The 14612-nt window shown below is 35.8% G+C and overlaps 1 protein-coding gene across 1 annotated transcript in view; it reads right to left on the bottom strand.

The window, feature by feature from the left end:
• Positions 1-3162: 3162 nt before the first annotated feature.
• Positions 3163-14612, bottom strand: part of KIAA1107 (KIAA1107 ortholog) — a 17980-nt gene continuing 6530 nt past the window's right edge. Inside the window, exons 5-9 of the mRNA XM_011939971.1 lie at positions 10334-11057; positions 9978-10065; positions 9432-9571; positions 5303-7633; positions 3163-4023 (exon numbers count right to left, since the gene is read on the bottom strand). Of these exons, the coding sequence (XP_011795361.1) occupies positions 3554-4023; positions 5303-7633; positions 9432-9571; positions 9978-10065; positions 10334-11057 (3753 nt within the window). The 3' untranslated portion in view covers positions 3163-3553. The remainder of the gene's footprint in view (positions 4024-5302; positions 7634-9431; positions 9572-9977; positions 10066-10333; positions 11058-14612) is intronic.

The raw sequence follows: 14612 nt of genomic DNA, 5'->3' as shown, positions 1-14612 counted from the left end.
TCGCCCGGCTAGTTTTTTTGTATTTTTTAGTAGAGACGGGGTTTCACCGTGTTAGCCAGGCTGGTCTCGATCTCCTGACCTCGTGATCCGCCCGTCTCGGCCTCCCAAAGTGCTGGGATTACAGGCTTGAGCCACCGCGCCCGGCCTCCTTTCCATCTTCTGACACCATGTAATCATTCACCAAGTTCTATAAGTCTCAATTCACCTCATGTCTCTATTACCAAATCCTTCTCAATTCCCTATTTCTAAGGTCAACAAAACTATCATAATTGCATCCTGACAGGTTTGGGCACTTTTCCATACTTGACCATCTTCATTACTGCCGGTTATCTTTCTAAAACACACCTGGTTATGTTATCTAACTACTTAAAAAACAACTTTGGTCATTACTCATTGTGAGTTGTAGGTGGTTATTTCCCAAGAACATGGAAATACATTGTGTTAAACTAAATAAATGAATGCATAATAAACGAGACATAATACCCACCAAATCCAAGGCTTCAACACTTTGAAGACTGCATTTATAATAACAATTTTGGGAACCCAGCACTAGCTCTACTGTTTTTTTTTTTAATTATTGTTTTCCTTTTTTGTTTTTTTGAGACAGAGTCTTGCTCTGTCACCCAGGCTGGAGGGCAGCCTCCCAGGTTCAAGCGATTCTCCTACCTCAGCCTTCCAAGTAGCTGGGACTATAAGCGCATGCCACCATGCCCAGCTAATTTTTGTGTTTTTAGTAGAGATGGGGTTTCACCGTGTTAGCCACGATGGTCTCGATCTCCTGACCTTGTGATCCACCTGCCTTGGCCTCCCAAAGTGCTAGGATTACAGGTGTGAGCCACCACGCCCGGCCCACCAGCTCAACTCTTTAGCCGTATCTCCTACTATTCTTCCTCCCTATACTCAATACCCACCCTGGTCACTATTCCTTAATGTAGTGCCGTATCTAGACTTCCCTGCCACCAAATTCCTGCTCATCCTTGGGCCAACATCAGATGTTACCTGGTTTCACCAAAAAATGGTATAACTGGGGCTTTAAACCCTTTCCATAAACCTCATCATTCCTCCCTAAGCAACCCAAATCAAAATAAAAAAAATTTCGTATGGATGATTGGAGTTTTGCAATCTCATGTAAACTATGTACAAAAAGCATCTTTAAAAAGATTTATATTTTTATTGTCTGCATACTATCTAAGTAAAAGCAAAGTATTTGCTATACAAGTGCTTCTTCAAGCCAAGTCCCTTGGCTTAACTTCCAACTAGACTGCAGCTAATAAAACTCCGCTGTAGAAATTCTGAAGCAGTCACAGACTATTACTTGCCCTAAAAAGTTTTCTCTAACCTCTTCCTGACAAGCTGTCCTTCTGGGCTCCCATACAAACAATAGTATAGTATGTCATTTTCTCCTTTGGTTTCTTCCGCAATGGTAGTTCATCCAGGGTAAGTATTCTACACTAGTTTCCTCATGCGTAAAATAAAGATAAGAAGACATATCTCATAGAATTAGATGTGTTAATGCATATTTAAAGCACTTAGCATAGAATCTAACATGTTGTGTGGTTCACAAAGAGCATGCTATGAAAACACAGTATGTCCTGAAATTCTCTAGTTGGTTACTACATAAGCAAAATGCCTTCCTAGTCAGTTATCTACTTGTAGATGTGACGTGAAACTGAGTAGATTTTAATGTTTAGCAGTTTAAGAAGATTTTAAGACCTTAAAACTGGGAAAAGAAATTTTCAATTATAAATTTGTGAACTTCTGAGGAAGTTTACTGAAAATAACACTTAAAACAGTTTCACATTTGAAGAAAAAGAAAACAGTGTCTTGGGAATTTGTGCTGTCTTTGACTCTATCATATAATACTTCTTTACACTGCAAACTACCTGTAAGTGTATTTGATCTCAGGCTTGTGAGAAAAATAAAGTGTGTTGTGTGGTAGAAACAATAACAAAGTAGTAGTATTGTGGACTACAGATATTGAATCCTAGCCCACAAATTAGCTGTGGGATCTTGGGCAAGCTCTTCATTCCGCTGGGCATCAGAGCCCTTCTTTGGAATTTGAAGAGATAAAACGAAATAATCTCTAAATTCCCATCCAGCTCTAAGTTACAAAGTTTTTGTACTACTATATTTTGAGCTTTCTCTTATTCCCCCGTGTCCCCTTACTAGAAACTTTTTATTTATTTATTTACTTACTTACTTACTTATTTTTAGGGGAGGAATCAAGTCTTACTTTCTTTACACCCAAGTGCCTAAATCCAGAGCCTGTTTCTTGACTTTGAATGAATGAGTTAGTAACTGTTTCTTGAACAAGTGCTCCTCTTCACAGGGCTAGTTTTAAAAAAGGCATAGTAAATTTATGGTATAATAGGTGAGCAGCTAACCCTAACATAACTATGTTATTAGAACAAATAACTGTGCACTAATGACTTGGTATTCAATACAGTTATAGATCATATTATTTTTTGAAGACTTCACTAATTTAGAAAAGGGATTCTAAACTATTTCCTTACTTCTGACATATTTCAGAGAATTATGAGTCACAAAGCTTTGAGAGGCTTATTTGTGAAATCCCATAATCCTACAGGCAATATCAAAATTCCAATATCAAGAATACCCAAGTACTCGCTAACAGGAAGCATTTTGTGGCAAAGGTTTTTATCTTTGACTTACTACCAGAATTACAGACTGAAAGACAATCTGACCGAGGAAATAAGGAATTGGCGTATACTGACACACCAAGAAAGCAAACATGAGTGTGTGTGTGCACATACATACACATACACACAATTTAAACTCTATAACTCAGTTGCCTCATATACTCGTTTTCAAGTTTATATTTAGTGCTGGCTTATTGCAGGTGCAGTTCCAACATATCCCTAACATGGAATAGAAAATGGAGAATGAGTGAGTACCTGTAGAGGAAGTTTATGCTTTTGAACAAGGGCAGATTTTCTTCTCTGGATATATCCCCAAAACAGAGAGACAGGAAATTCCATTTCTCTTGTTTTAGCAATGATGTGGTTGAAATTTGAGATGTACTTGCTTCAGAATTTCCTGGGCCTGAATTGTTGGGAAAGCTAAGATTTTTCCCAACACTCAGCTATCAGCCTCAATCACCTAAATGTGAGTTTGAATGTTATTCATAGAAAACTCCACATGAATGGACACAAGCACAGTAAGTTTTTTATTGTTAAATTACTATGTTACCATATGCAGAGCAAAAAGTAAAGGGACTGATCTACTTGTGCATTCACATTTTAAATTCTTGAATAATGAACAAGTGAACAAATGATCAGTTAGGAAAGGAAAACTGAAGGGTTTCCTTACAAGTCTTCTAATTTCTCTAATAATTATAGAAAACATGCTCAAAAACTTTAAAAAACATTTTTCTGTATGTGATATATTAATAAATAAACTATGTTTACCTCATTAAATTGGAAAGACTCAATATTAAGGAAAGTTTATATCCGGCTAATGCAATTATCATTTGGATATAATATAGGCATCAAAAAATAAAGGAGTGGCATAAATTTTTCCAAAATGTTAACACTTAATGCTGAGTTTCCAGTTCCAGAATTGTCCACTCCCCTTGAGGCGAACAATCTTCAGAGGAAAAACTAGCCATGGTGATGCTCGCTGAGGAATCATCAAGTGGAGATGTTAGTTCACTCCATCTGTTCAAAGTGTCAATATGTGCTATACCCTGAGGTTTTGAGCTATCTCGTGCTAAAAGTAGTGTCTGATTGATTAGATACTGTGCTAAATTTAAGTCTTCAGGAACGGAATTTGTAACATCTAGGTTTGAATCCTGTTCAGAGAGCAGTTGCTTTAGTAGTGTCCAATCTTGTTTTGCAAAATGTTGGTCATCTTCAAAATCCATATCTGTAACATGTGTTTCTGATTCCACTTTCTGCTCAAATGCTTCTATTACATCCATCTCATATATTGGAGACAGGGTTTTTGAAGGCCGATGGTCATACATGCAGGTTAGTGCCAGTGTGTCACAATCATCTATGTCTCCTGAAATAATTCATAATACTACACAATGTAAAAATTGCACGTTGGTACCCTTCACAGTTTTGTAGAATATTAACACAATATAACAGTGATAGTCCAAAAAAAAAAAAAAAAACAACACAATGGGAAAAATAACATCTATACAAAATTGACAAGATTTTTGAGGCATTTTTCTGTGTTAAAAATTCAAGGGTAACGTTTAGAAGCAAAATCAACATAGGCAACTAACAATAATTCTCCATAGTTTAATTTGAAAACTTGTGATACAGAAAACAAATTATTTAAACATAAACATAGAATGTGAACATATATCTAATTCACTACAATAGAAAAAGAGAAAAAAAAAGACATAGTGTTTTGATGATGACTTAGGGTAAGTCCGTTGCAAAAGCAGGGGGGGATAAATACATTTCACCTAAAGGCTTATTTGTCTATTGCACATGCAAAGGAAGATGCAAGCAAAGACAAACAAACAAAAAAGTACAACTTCAAAGACCTCCTTATTCTTCCGATTTTGCTGAACAGGAAACTACTGATCAGTATTTTTCTTAGTTATAATACACAATAGCTACTCAGTTAGCCACTATTGCATATTTTAAATGTGGGTCATTAGTCTGAATTACTATAATAAGGAAGACAAAAAACACAAAACAATTAGACAGAAAATCATCTAAACAATATGAAATAAGCCTGGGCTTTTTTCATATATTATCATTGCTTCTAAATATAATCTCTTTTAGGAAATTTATCTTTTTATTTGAAAATTTTAGAATAGAGAGATCCTGAAAATTTTAATCTCTGTAAAATGTATATAAATTGCAAATCAATCTAGTTGTCAAAATAGTTCAGTACTTTTAGTTACATATTACTAGAGTTATTGCACAGGCCTTTTATATACTATCAAGTCTATAAATCATATCCAATGTATAATAAAATTTCTATTAGTCAAGAATTCTTGTGTTAAATTATACATAAATAACTAAATAGCAGCAAACTAAGGTTTTCCTTTTATTCTTTCATGTAAAATCTCTTAGTAGGTTAGCTCTATATAACAATCAAAATGTTTACTATATATTACTTCTTCATTAGGATTTTAAGTGAACAATAAAGAATGAGTAACTAGCTAATTTTCATATTAAGAAATTTTTCATTTAAAATTTTAATCTGTTGCTTAAGTAATTATTCTATCTGACTAAAATATAACATTAAGGGCTTCATACAACTTTAAAATTTTATAAACTTATTTTCTTATGCATTTAGCATTTCTATTTCTGTACATTACCTGCAGATAAAGCAATATTAGCTTTTTCAGTAGTGGCAGAATGGCTCTCTTTCACTGGACCTTCCTGAGGCAGAACTTGACTCCGAAAGGAGTCTAGAGATTTTGTAGAGCTGTTCTTTGGTATGTCAGAATTGGGTTCTCTTTGATGAAGCTCCAAGTGACACGGTCTTTCTTGAGATTTTACATCACTATCCAAGAATTTGCTGTGTTGCTGAATGTCATTATCTACATTGCTTCCATTGTTTACTTTTTTATCTTCTGGAAGAAGCTGTCTGCCTCTACTGGATAGGACATCTATTGTGTTCTTTTTTTCTGTGGCTGAAACACTCTGTTTATTTTTTCTTGAAGAGTCAATGCTACTAAGATCCAAGAGAGTGCTTTCATTTTTACATACACTATTGCCTTTATTTTGTTTACATTCTAAAATATTATCTTCACTTTCTCGTGAGAATCTGGAATAGCAGGTCCTTCCATGATGTTCATGAGAAATGCCATCAAAAACATCAGAAGGTGAAAAAGAATCTACAGAAGGCTGAAAGGGAGTATGGACTTCTCCTTCATCTGATCCCAGCTCTTCACATTCATCAACTGAAAGTAAAACTGACCTTTTAAACTTTTTATTTGCAGAAAATTCACGACTTTCATTTTCAGTTGCATCTTCAAAAGCTAAATTAATTATTCCCTGAAACTGCTGAGGAGCTGGGTTAGATACAGAGAAATTTTCTGCAACATTTTCAGCTTCAGATCTTTCATCCTCTGTTTCATCTGCTGAAGAAGATACTTGGTCTATTTCCTGAGCAAACTGGACACTGCCTCGTGGAATATTTTCTTTTTCCCTAGGGTGAACTATTGTAGATCGAGACCAAATTTCTGGCCTTTTCCTAGGGATTTCATCATCACTTGTTGAATTAACTTGGAAAAGATCATTACTACTTTGCTTTTTCATTTTTACTTCAATTCTTAAATTACTATCATAAATTTTTAATTCTTCAGGAGTACTGGTATCACTGCTACTTCTTCCAAGAAAATCATGGCACAGCATAGTGCCACATTTAGAGATACCTCTGTCATTTGACCCATCATCATCCTGAGACCCTCCGGCATCATAGTCTTCAGATCTGGGCTTTATGTCATCGGAGGATGTGGTAGCACTGCCAGTGTCAGATTCAGGACTCTCTCTCTGATGCAGAACACCAGTACTCAAATTCCAGTGACCCACAAATGGAGTTTCTGGAGTTTCACGGCTCTCTGGAGATTCTGATGTTTCCATATTTTTAGGAGAATTTTTTTCTGATAGCTGTCCTGAAAAACACTTGGAGGAAACATCTGAGTCTGCTGTAGCATGTTTGTCTTCATCCATAGCAGAGGCATCAGACAACTTACTAGAAATTGTCAGTCCTTCCAAAGGAACTTTCAATTTTTTGTCTTCTTGAGCAGAATTTAAGGTACCATTTGCCCTTTCAGGAATACACAGTGAAACATCTTCCACACATTTAATACTTGATTGTTTGTTTGTATCTTTTCTCCCTACTTGGTTCTCCCTATCTGATATCAAATGGATTTGCCCTGCACTTGTTGAGTCTAAATCACAAACTGGATTAGAGTTCAAGGAATTCTCATTTGAATTTGGAACCATGTATTTTAGGGCTGTGGTGCTGTAAAATTTTGAATTTACATTATCACTCCCATCAGAATGACAACATATGTTAGCTGCATTGCAATGATCTATTTCTTTGTGATTGGGAAATTTTGTTTCACTTTTATCTAAACAAATCTGTTTGGATTCCAGTTTGTGTTTTAATGATTTATCCAGCTTTGAAATATTTTGACATTCTAACGCCAACTTTTCTTTTTCTTGATCATGTAATGGCTTTTGTGGGTCAAGCCTGCAGGATGACTGGCGTGCTTCTGCATCACTGACTTCAGACGCAAGATTAATGAAAGGTTTGTGAGGCTTCTGCTCAGAAACACTGTCCTTGTTGTTATTTTCATGAACATCATGAAACATACTTTTTTGGACAATAGAAGTTTCACTTTTTAAAGGTCTTTGGGAGGAAGGATGAGTTTTTGATATAACCTGTCCAGGAAGCATTTTCTGTTTTGAATCTTTATTATTCAAAGTTTCACCTTTCTTTGACTGATTTAGATTTTTAGGCATTGCCACTATTTTTGCATTAACTTTAGGCAAAGCTGTGTGTATTTGCTTGACGATTTTTCTCTTAGGTGCTTGTTTCTCTGTAGTTGTATTATGGTCCAACTTTGCCACATTTTCATCAGACTTCCTTGAAGAGACTGAAGATTTTACTGAGTTTGGTGACTCTCCTTGGGATCCTAAGAAAAGTAAGAGGGTATATTCAGAAATGTATTATCACCTCCAATTTGTGAGTAAAATTTAATATTTGTTTTAAAATTACTTCAGAAAAAATAAAATCAAGACCACAATGGAAAGGTAACATATCTATGATCAAATGGACAAGCACAGATTAGGAATCAGTTACATGATAAAACAAAGAAAAAAATCTCAATTAGAAATATAGAGGGACTACTCCAGGGTCCCAGTAAAAATTACTAAAATAGGATCTCTCTTCCTCAAATAAAGAGACTTGATTTTTATGCCAAAACTGGATTTGCAAAAATATATGAGGGTAAAAAAATTGGATTTTCTTTTATCAAAGGAGCAAGAAAGGTCTTCCCTTTGAAGTTTTTGGAGGAAAAAAAATAGTGTGTTCTACATAGTTGAAAAGGAGAATCAAGCTAAATATAAAATAAATAGAACTGTTAAAATTGTTGCAGCTGTTTTCTTCAAACATGAATAAAACCAATTTACTTGTCATAACCAGATTATTACTACTGTAGCTCATTAGGGTTAACAACTTAGATCTCCAGTGGAAACTAGAACTGCTGACTGGAAAGAAGGGGATTAATTTGGGGAATCCATTTGTTTACACTGGTGAAAGTCTTAGAGATGATATTTTGGACATTCAAATCTGTCAAACAGAATTATCAAATATTTTTAAATGTTTAATATTTAGCTATTACTAGGATATGAAAATATTTTCTCTGCCTTATTTTTAATTGATTTTCAGTAATAATTCATAATCCAAATCAAAACTGTTTTTAGGATTTTACAAACTGCTTTTACATATGTGAAAGCTTGATACATAAAAGCAATTTTGAAAAAGTTATTATGTTAGCAAATTATGCAATCTGATCAGTACTCTTTTCCTTGTCAGAACACTGAAAAACAATGGACTCACACAGATTCTGGAAGGGAAATTCTTCCTCCTTATGTATCATAGTTGTTTGTACTGCACTATTATTATTATTATTATCTTTTTTTTTGAGATAAGAGTGTTGCTCTGTCGCCCAGCCTGGAGTGCAGAGGCACGATCTCGGCTCCCTGCAACCTCCACCTCCTAGGTTCAAGCAATTCTCCTGTCTCAGCCTCCCAAGTAGCTGGGACAACAGGCACACACCATCACACCTGGCTAATTTTTGTGTTTTTAGTAGAGATGGGGTTTCACTATATTGGTCAGGCTGGTCTTGAACTCCTGACCTCAGGTGATCCACCCGCCTTGGCCTCCCAGAGTGCTTGGATTACAGGCGTGAGCCACTGCGCCCAGCCTACACTATTACTTTTTAAAGAGCTCTTTAGTGCCACTTTTACAAATGAAATTCCTATAATTAACAATGGAACTTTCAAGAAACATAGGCATAATATTTAAAAGGACCAGAAATGCAGCTAAACTAGTGACTCCCTTAATTATTTCTCTCACAAGAGACAATAAAACCAAACAGAGGCCAGGTGTGTTGACTCATGCCTGTAATCCCAACACTTTGGGAGGCAGACGAAGGAGGATTGCAGTGTGATCACGCCACTGTACTCTAGCCTGGGTGACAGAGCAAGACCCTGTCTCAACAATAACAACAACAAAACAACAAAGCCAAACCTACATCCCAAAACACCTGTCTGAAAAGTATACAATCTCAGCTCTATGGTGTGAAACAAACACAAAATGAGTAAAACCACATTTTGCTTATTTGCTACTGAAGTTCCAAATCAGAGTTTGGCGTATCCAGTTTACATAAGGAAATAATTTCAAGATATCCAGTACTATTTCAGCTTTACCTTGAGTTTTAGTAAGATTAGATGGGGTACTCTTTGTCCTCTGCTGAGCTGCACCATATCCATTGCTAGTTCCTCTTTTCTTCAAAATTGCCTGTGGTACTGGCTCACTACATCCTTTGCCACTGACCTTCTTTAGTACACTAAGAAAAATTATTTGCATTCAGTATTACCCTGAGATTCCAAAACATGAACTTTTTAAAAGACCGATACCTGAAACAGTTTTTTTTCAAGAAATAAAAAATACATCTCTCCTGAAAATAGAAAAATCATATGCTCATAAGTCTTCAAGTTTATAAAACTGTAGATCAAGTATAATAAAGCAATGCGTAATCATGTACCATAGTACACATTAAGATATTCTTTTAAATATTGTGCCTCATTTTGCATATACTAATTTCTTTTAATAAACTGTGCTAAATTATGTAAACACACTAAAATTTTTTAACAAAAAATAAGATATTTTAAAAATATTTAGCTAGCAGTTAGTATAGAATTAACTTTGAGAGAAAGCTAACAGATAGGTTAAAACACCAAATGAAGACCTACCTGTTATTTATATTAGTGTCTTGTTCATGAATACTTTTTTTATTGGAAGTTCCATTGGTAACTTTTGAAACAGGTCGAGATTTTATGGCTAAAAATTAAGAAAAAGTGAGTCATAAGACAGAATACATTAAATATGTAACAAATATGTATAAGTTTACTGGTTAGACACTATCAACAAAATGAAATATTAAAAGTGGGAAGGACTACATTTTCTCTCAATTTGCATAAGTACGTATAAATAAGTATTCTGTTGGCATTTGAAACTAAATAAAAGCCCAAATACAGGTTTAGGTTTTTGTTTTTTTAAGGAACTTTAACTGTCAGGAGATATTAAAAATTACAGTGCTAAAACCCACCTACAGTGGAATTTTTGACACTATCTACACTGTTTTTCACCATCTGTGCTGGAGAATCACAAAAGGATAGTTTATGTCCAGAAGGCTTTTCTTCTCCTATTGATCCATTTTCTTTTGATTCATCCAGACATTCAGTCGAAATTGAGAATTCCGTACTTGAATCTGTGGATCTGCTGGAGGGTCCTGCGATGCTGAGGCATGGAGAATCCTTCCCTGTCGCTTTCTTCAAAGGCTTTGCTTTGGCTTGCACATTTAAGTTTCCTGTGAGTACCTTGGGTCTGGCACCTGTAATTTGCCCTTCCTCATTTCTCACTCCTTTTCCATTTAGTAAATTCTTCTGTCCAGTTGCTGCTGCTGCTGCTGCTGCTGTTGCTGATCTTTCTACAACTTGTCTAGGTAACATGTTTTCCAACCGTGCATTATCACCATTTCCTGTTTTGGATTTTATTATAGTTTTGGGCTTTCCAGAAACATTTTTTCCCCCAGTTTTTAGTTGTTTTGTAATCTTAGATGCTACTTTTGTACCATCTTTTTCCTTTACATCATCTTGCTTCAGAGTTTTATTTATACTATTTCTATTGGTACTTGATGAATGTCCAGATGCTCCTAATCCATCGGATTTCATCTTTTTATTAGTAGAGAGATAACTCCAACACTCTTTCTTGTTATTTCCCCTCCAAGATTTGATTTTTATATCACCAGAGTCAGAAACTTGTTTCTTTTGCTATAAAGAAGAAAAAAAATACTTTGTAATTTGACTGAAATCTTTAACATATAATATTATATGTTTCCAAAAGCCAGTCTTTCAAAGAAGAAAAAAATAGAAAAGTTCAATTTTTGATTTAAGGTCAAAGCTTGAACTGTCTTTGATCATTTGGATCAAAACTTTGTCTCAGACTACCTTAATCAAATCTGAAATACAGCGTAAGTGTTTATTTTAAAGGCATGCTATTCTATTAAATTAAATAAATAAATAAATAACAGGAATGCTTTTTTAATGTATGAAGTTTTGGTATAAATTAATGTCTATAAAGATTCAGGATGCCTTGAGGAATGATAACATCCAAGATTTTTTAGAAGACTTACTCCCATGTTTTATACTACATCTTTTGTATACATCATCCCACTTAATCCTCACAACAGTCCCATGAAATAGCTCCTGTGGCAGTTTCTATTTCTTAGACAAGAAATTGAGGATTAAAGTAGGTATGTGATTTACCCCAGGTCTCAGGTTGGTGAGGGATGGAACCAGGATTTGAACTTATGATTTAACCTCACACCGAAGTCATCTACATGGCATAATTTGAGGGACATTATAAAGATTTTCAATAAAAATTCTCTCTTCAACCTTATCCCAAGTGCCAGAAATTTTATCATTAAAGACTTAATCCTCTGTGGGAAGAATACTTTACTTCTTGGAGTCCTTATTTAAAAAAAAAATTTTTTTTTAAAGCTCCTAGGAAGCACAGCACATCAATACACTACATCTGCAAAGCTTGGTTTTTGGACAAATAAGATACTAGTACAGCACTGGCTGGCTATAGGAAGTGAAGGAAAAGGGATCCTAAAAATCGGTGAAATAGCCTAAAAAGGGACAAATAAAATGGCACTGAAGATAAATGTACCTACTTCATTATTTTCCTTAGAACCAACCTTGATATGAAAGGGAACAAAGAAAATTTTTAAGTTGGTAGAAATTCTAGGATAATATTTTAAGATTATATTGTCATTCTTTTTTTCTTCCTTTTTTTTTTTTTTTTTTTTTTTTTTTTTTTTTTTGAGACAGAGTCTTGCTCTGTCACCCAGGCTGGAGTGCAGTGGCCCAATCTCAGCTCACTGCAACCTCCGCCTCCCAGGTTCAAGCAATTCTCCTGCCTCAGCCTCCCAAGTAGCTGGGGACTACGCCACCACACTTGGCTAATTTTTTTTGTATTTCAGGAGAGATAGGGTTTCACCGTGTTGCCCAGGCTGATCCTGAACACCTGAGCTCAGGCAATCTGCCTGCCTCGGCCTCCCAAAGTGCTAGGATTACAGGTATGAGCCACTGTGCCCAGCCAATATTGTCTTTTTTTTTTTGAGATGGAGTCTTGCTCTGTCACCAGGCTGGAGTACAGTGGCGTGATCTCGGCTCACTGCAACCTCCGCTTCCTGGGTTCAAGCAATTCTCCTGCCTCAGCCTCCCAAGTAGCTGGGACTACAGGCATGCGCCACCACGCCCAGTTAATTTTTGTATTTTTAGTAGAGACAGGGTTTCACCATGTTGGCCAGGATGGTCTTGATCTCTTGACCTCGTGATCTGCCCACCTGGGCCTCCCAAAGTGCTGGGATTATAGGCATAAGCCACCGTGCAGGTCTTATTGTCATTCTTTATGTAAGTATGCAAATGGTTTTTTTTTTTCCCCCTTTGGAAGCTGTATGAGATTGTTGAGGTCTGAGGCAGAGCCTGTGCTCTCTTCATCTTTCGTATCCCTCGGCACCATATCACATATTGGATACTCAAAAAAACAAACAAACAAACAAAAAACGTAATGTTGTTAACACTGGGCATATATTGCATATTTTGATATGCAGTTTAAGGTCTACTTTTAAATACGAAAAGCTTCCAATTAAAAGTTGTCAAAGATAAAATAACATACATGAATGTGTGTGCACACAAAAAAATACACAATAAATAATTTGGTTAAATTTAGAAAAAAGGAAAGCATGGTGATAAAGCAACCACTAGATTCTTGTCCTAGTTTTGCCTCTAACCAACCTGGGACATTTCAGAAATTATTAACAGCTTTGGGTCTCAGCTTATGCCTGTCCACAGGGTAGAGACTGGTCCTATTCACAGCAGTCTTCCAGGATTCCATTAAAAAGTTCAAATAGACTTAGTCCTCATTTTTTGTTTTCTTGTTCAAATCTTAGCTCAAAAAATAACATTTCTCTATTTTTAATACCTAAAACCAGGCTGACTTCTGCTTTTAGAACTCCTTCCCACCCTTAACACTAACTCTACTTAATTTATTCTATCCTTGAATTTATGCATCTTGAAGTATGGGTGAAATCTATATAGTATATGGTATAGCTGTATGCCTTGAAATATTTCACAATAGGCCAGGTGTGGATTGCTTGAGCCCAGGAGTCTGAGACCAGCCTAGGCAACATGGCAAAACTCTGCCTCTACAAAAAAAAACATAAACATTAGTCAGGCATGGTAATTTGGGCCTATGCCAGCTATTAAGGAAGCTGAGGTGGAAGGATCCCTTGAGCCCAGAAGGTCAAGGCTGCAGTGAGCCTTGATTATGCCACGCCACTCCAGCCTGGATGACAGAGTGAGACCTTGTCTCAAAAAATGGGAAAAATTAAACATAATCAAAAGAAGACAGAAGAGTATAATGAATCCTCACATACCTAATAGCCAGCTCTAAAAATTATTAATTATTAATTCCCATTTTGTTTCATACACACCTACCCCTATTTTATTTTGAAGCAAATCCCAGATATCATATATTTTATTCTTAAGTACTTTGGTACTAAGCATTCTTCTTAAATTGCTCTATGACGGAAAAATGAAGCAGGCAACAACAACAACCACAACAAAACAAACAAACAAAAAATCTCTTCCCTGTCTTATCTGATAAACTTTCTCCCACCTTCTAGATAGCTCATCCCTGTTTGGAAAACACATTTATTTGCTCCACATTTATTGAGCACTTACTACATACCAGGTAATTGCACATAAATTATTTCACGTAATTTTCACAATAATCCTGCAAGGTTTTATTATTCCATTTTATAAATAAGCAAACTGAGACTCACAGATGACACATAATAAATGTAAAGCCAAAATCTGAACTCTTAATTTTATGTCCAGCATCCATTTCAGCATATCACTGTCTTTCTGGGGGAAACTTACTTCCTTCCCATTGGGAAGGAAACTGTTTCCTTCCAACTGTTCTTAACAGAAAAAAGACTTAGACAACCACAAAGTCAGGAGGATGAGGAAAAATAATGAAACGTTGTTCTATTTTGCAATAAGGCAAGGAAGGAGGAAAAGCCTGGTTGGTAGCAGGGGAAAGGAAGGCAAGTAGATTAATTCCTTGGGGCCTTTAAAAAACACGGGGATAACAGGGAACACAGAAAAAAATGTCCTAGTGCACCATTTCCTAGAGTATGTTCTGTGGAATCATATAATATGCTTTAAAAGGGTTGAGGGGGCCGGGCGCAGTGGCTTACACCTGTAATCCCAGCACTTTAGGAGGCTGAGGCTGGTGGATCACAAGGTTAGGAGATC

This window comes from Colobus angolensis, unplaced genomic scaffold (genome assembly GCF_000951035.1).
Source record: "Colobus angolensis palliatus isolate OR3802 unplaced genomic scaffold, Cang.pa_1.0 Scaffold186, whole genome shotgun sequence".
NCBI lineage: Eukaryota > Metazoa > Chordata > Mammalia > Primates > Cercopithecidae > Colobus > Colobus angolensis.
Note: the sequence above shows the minus strand (reverse complement) of the source record. Positions and strands in the feature narration are given on the sequence as shown.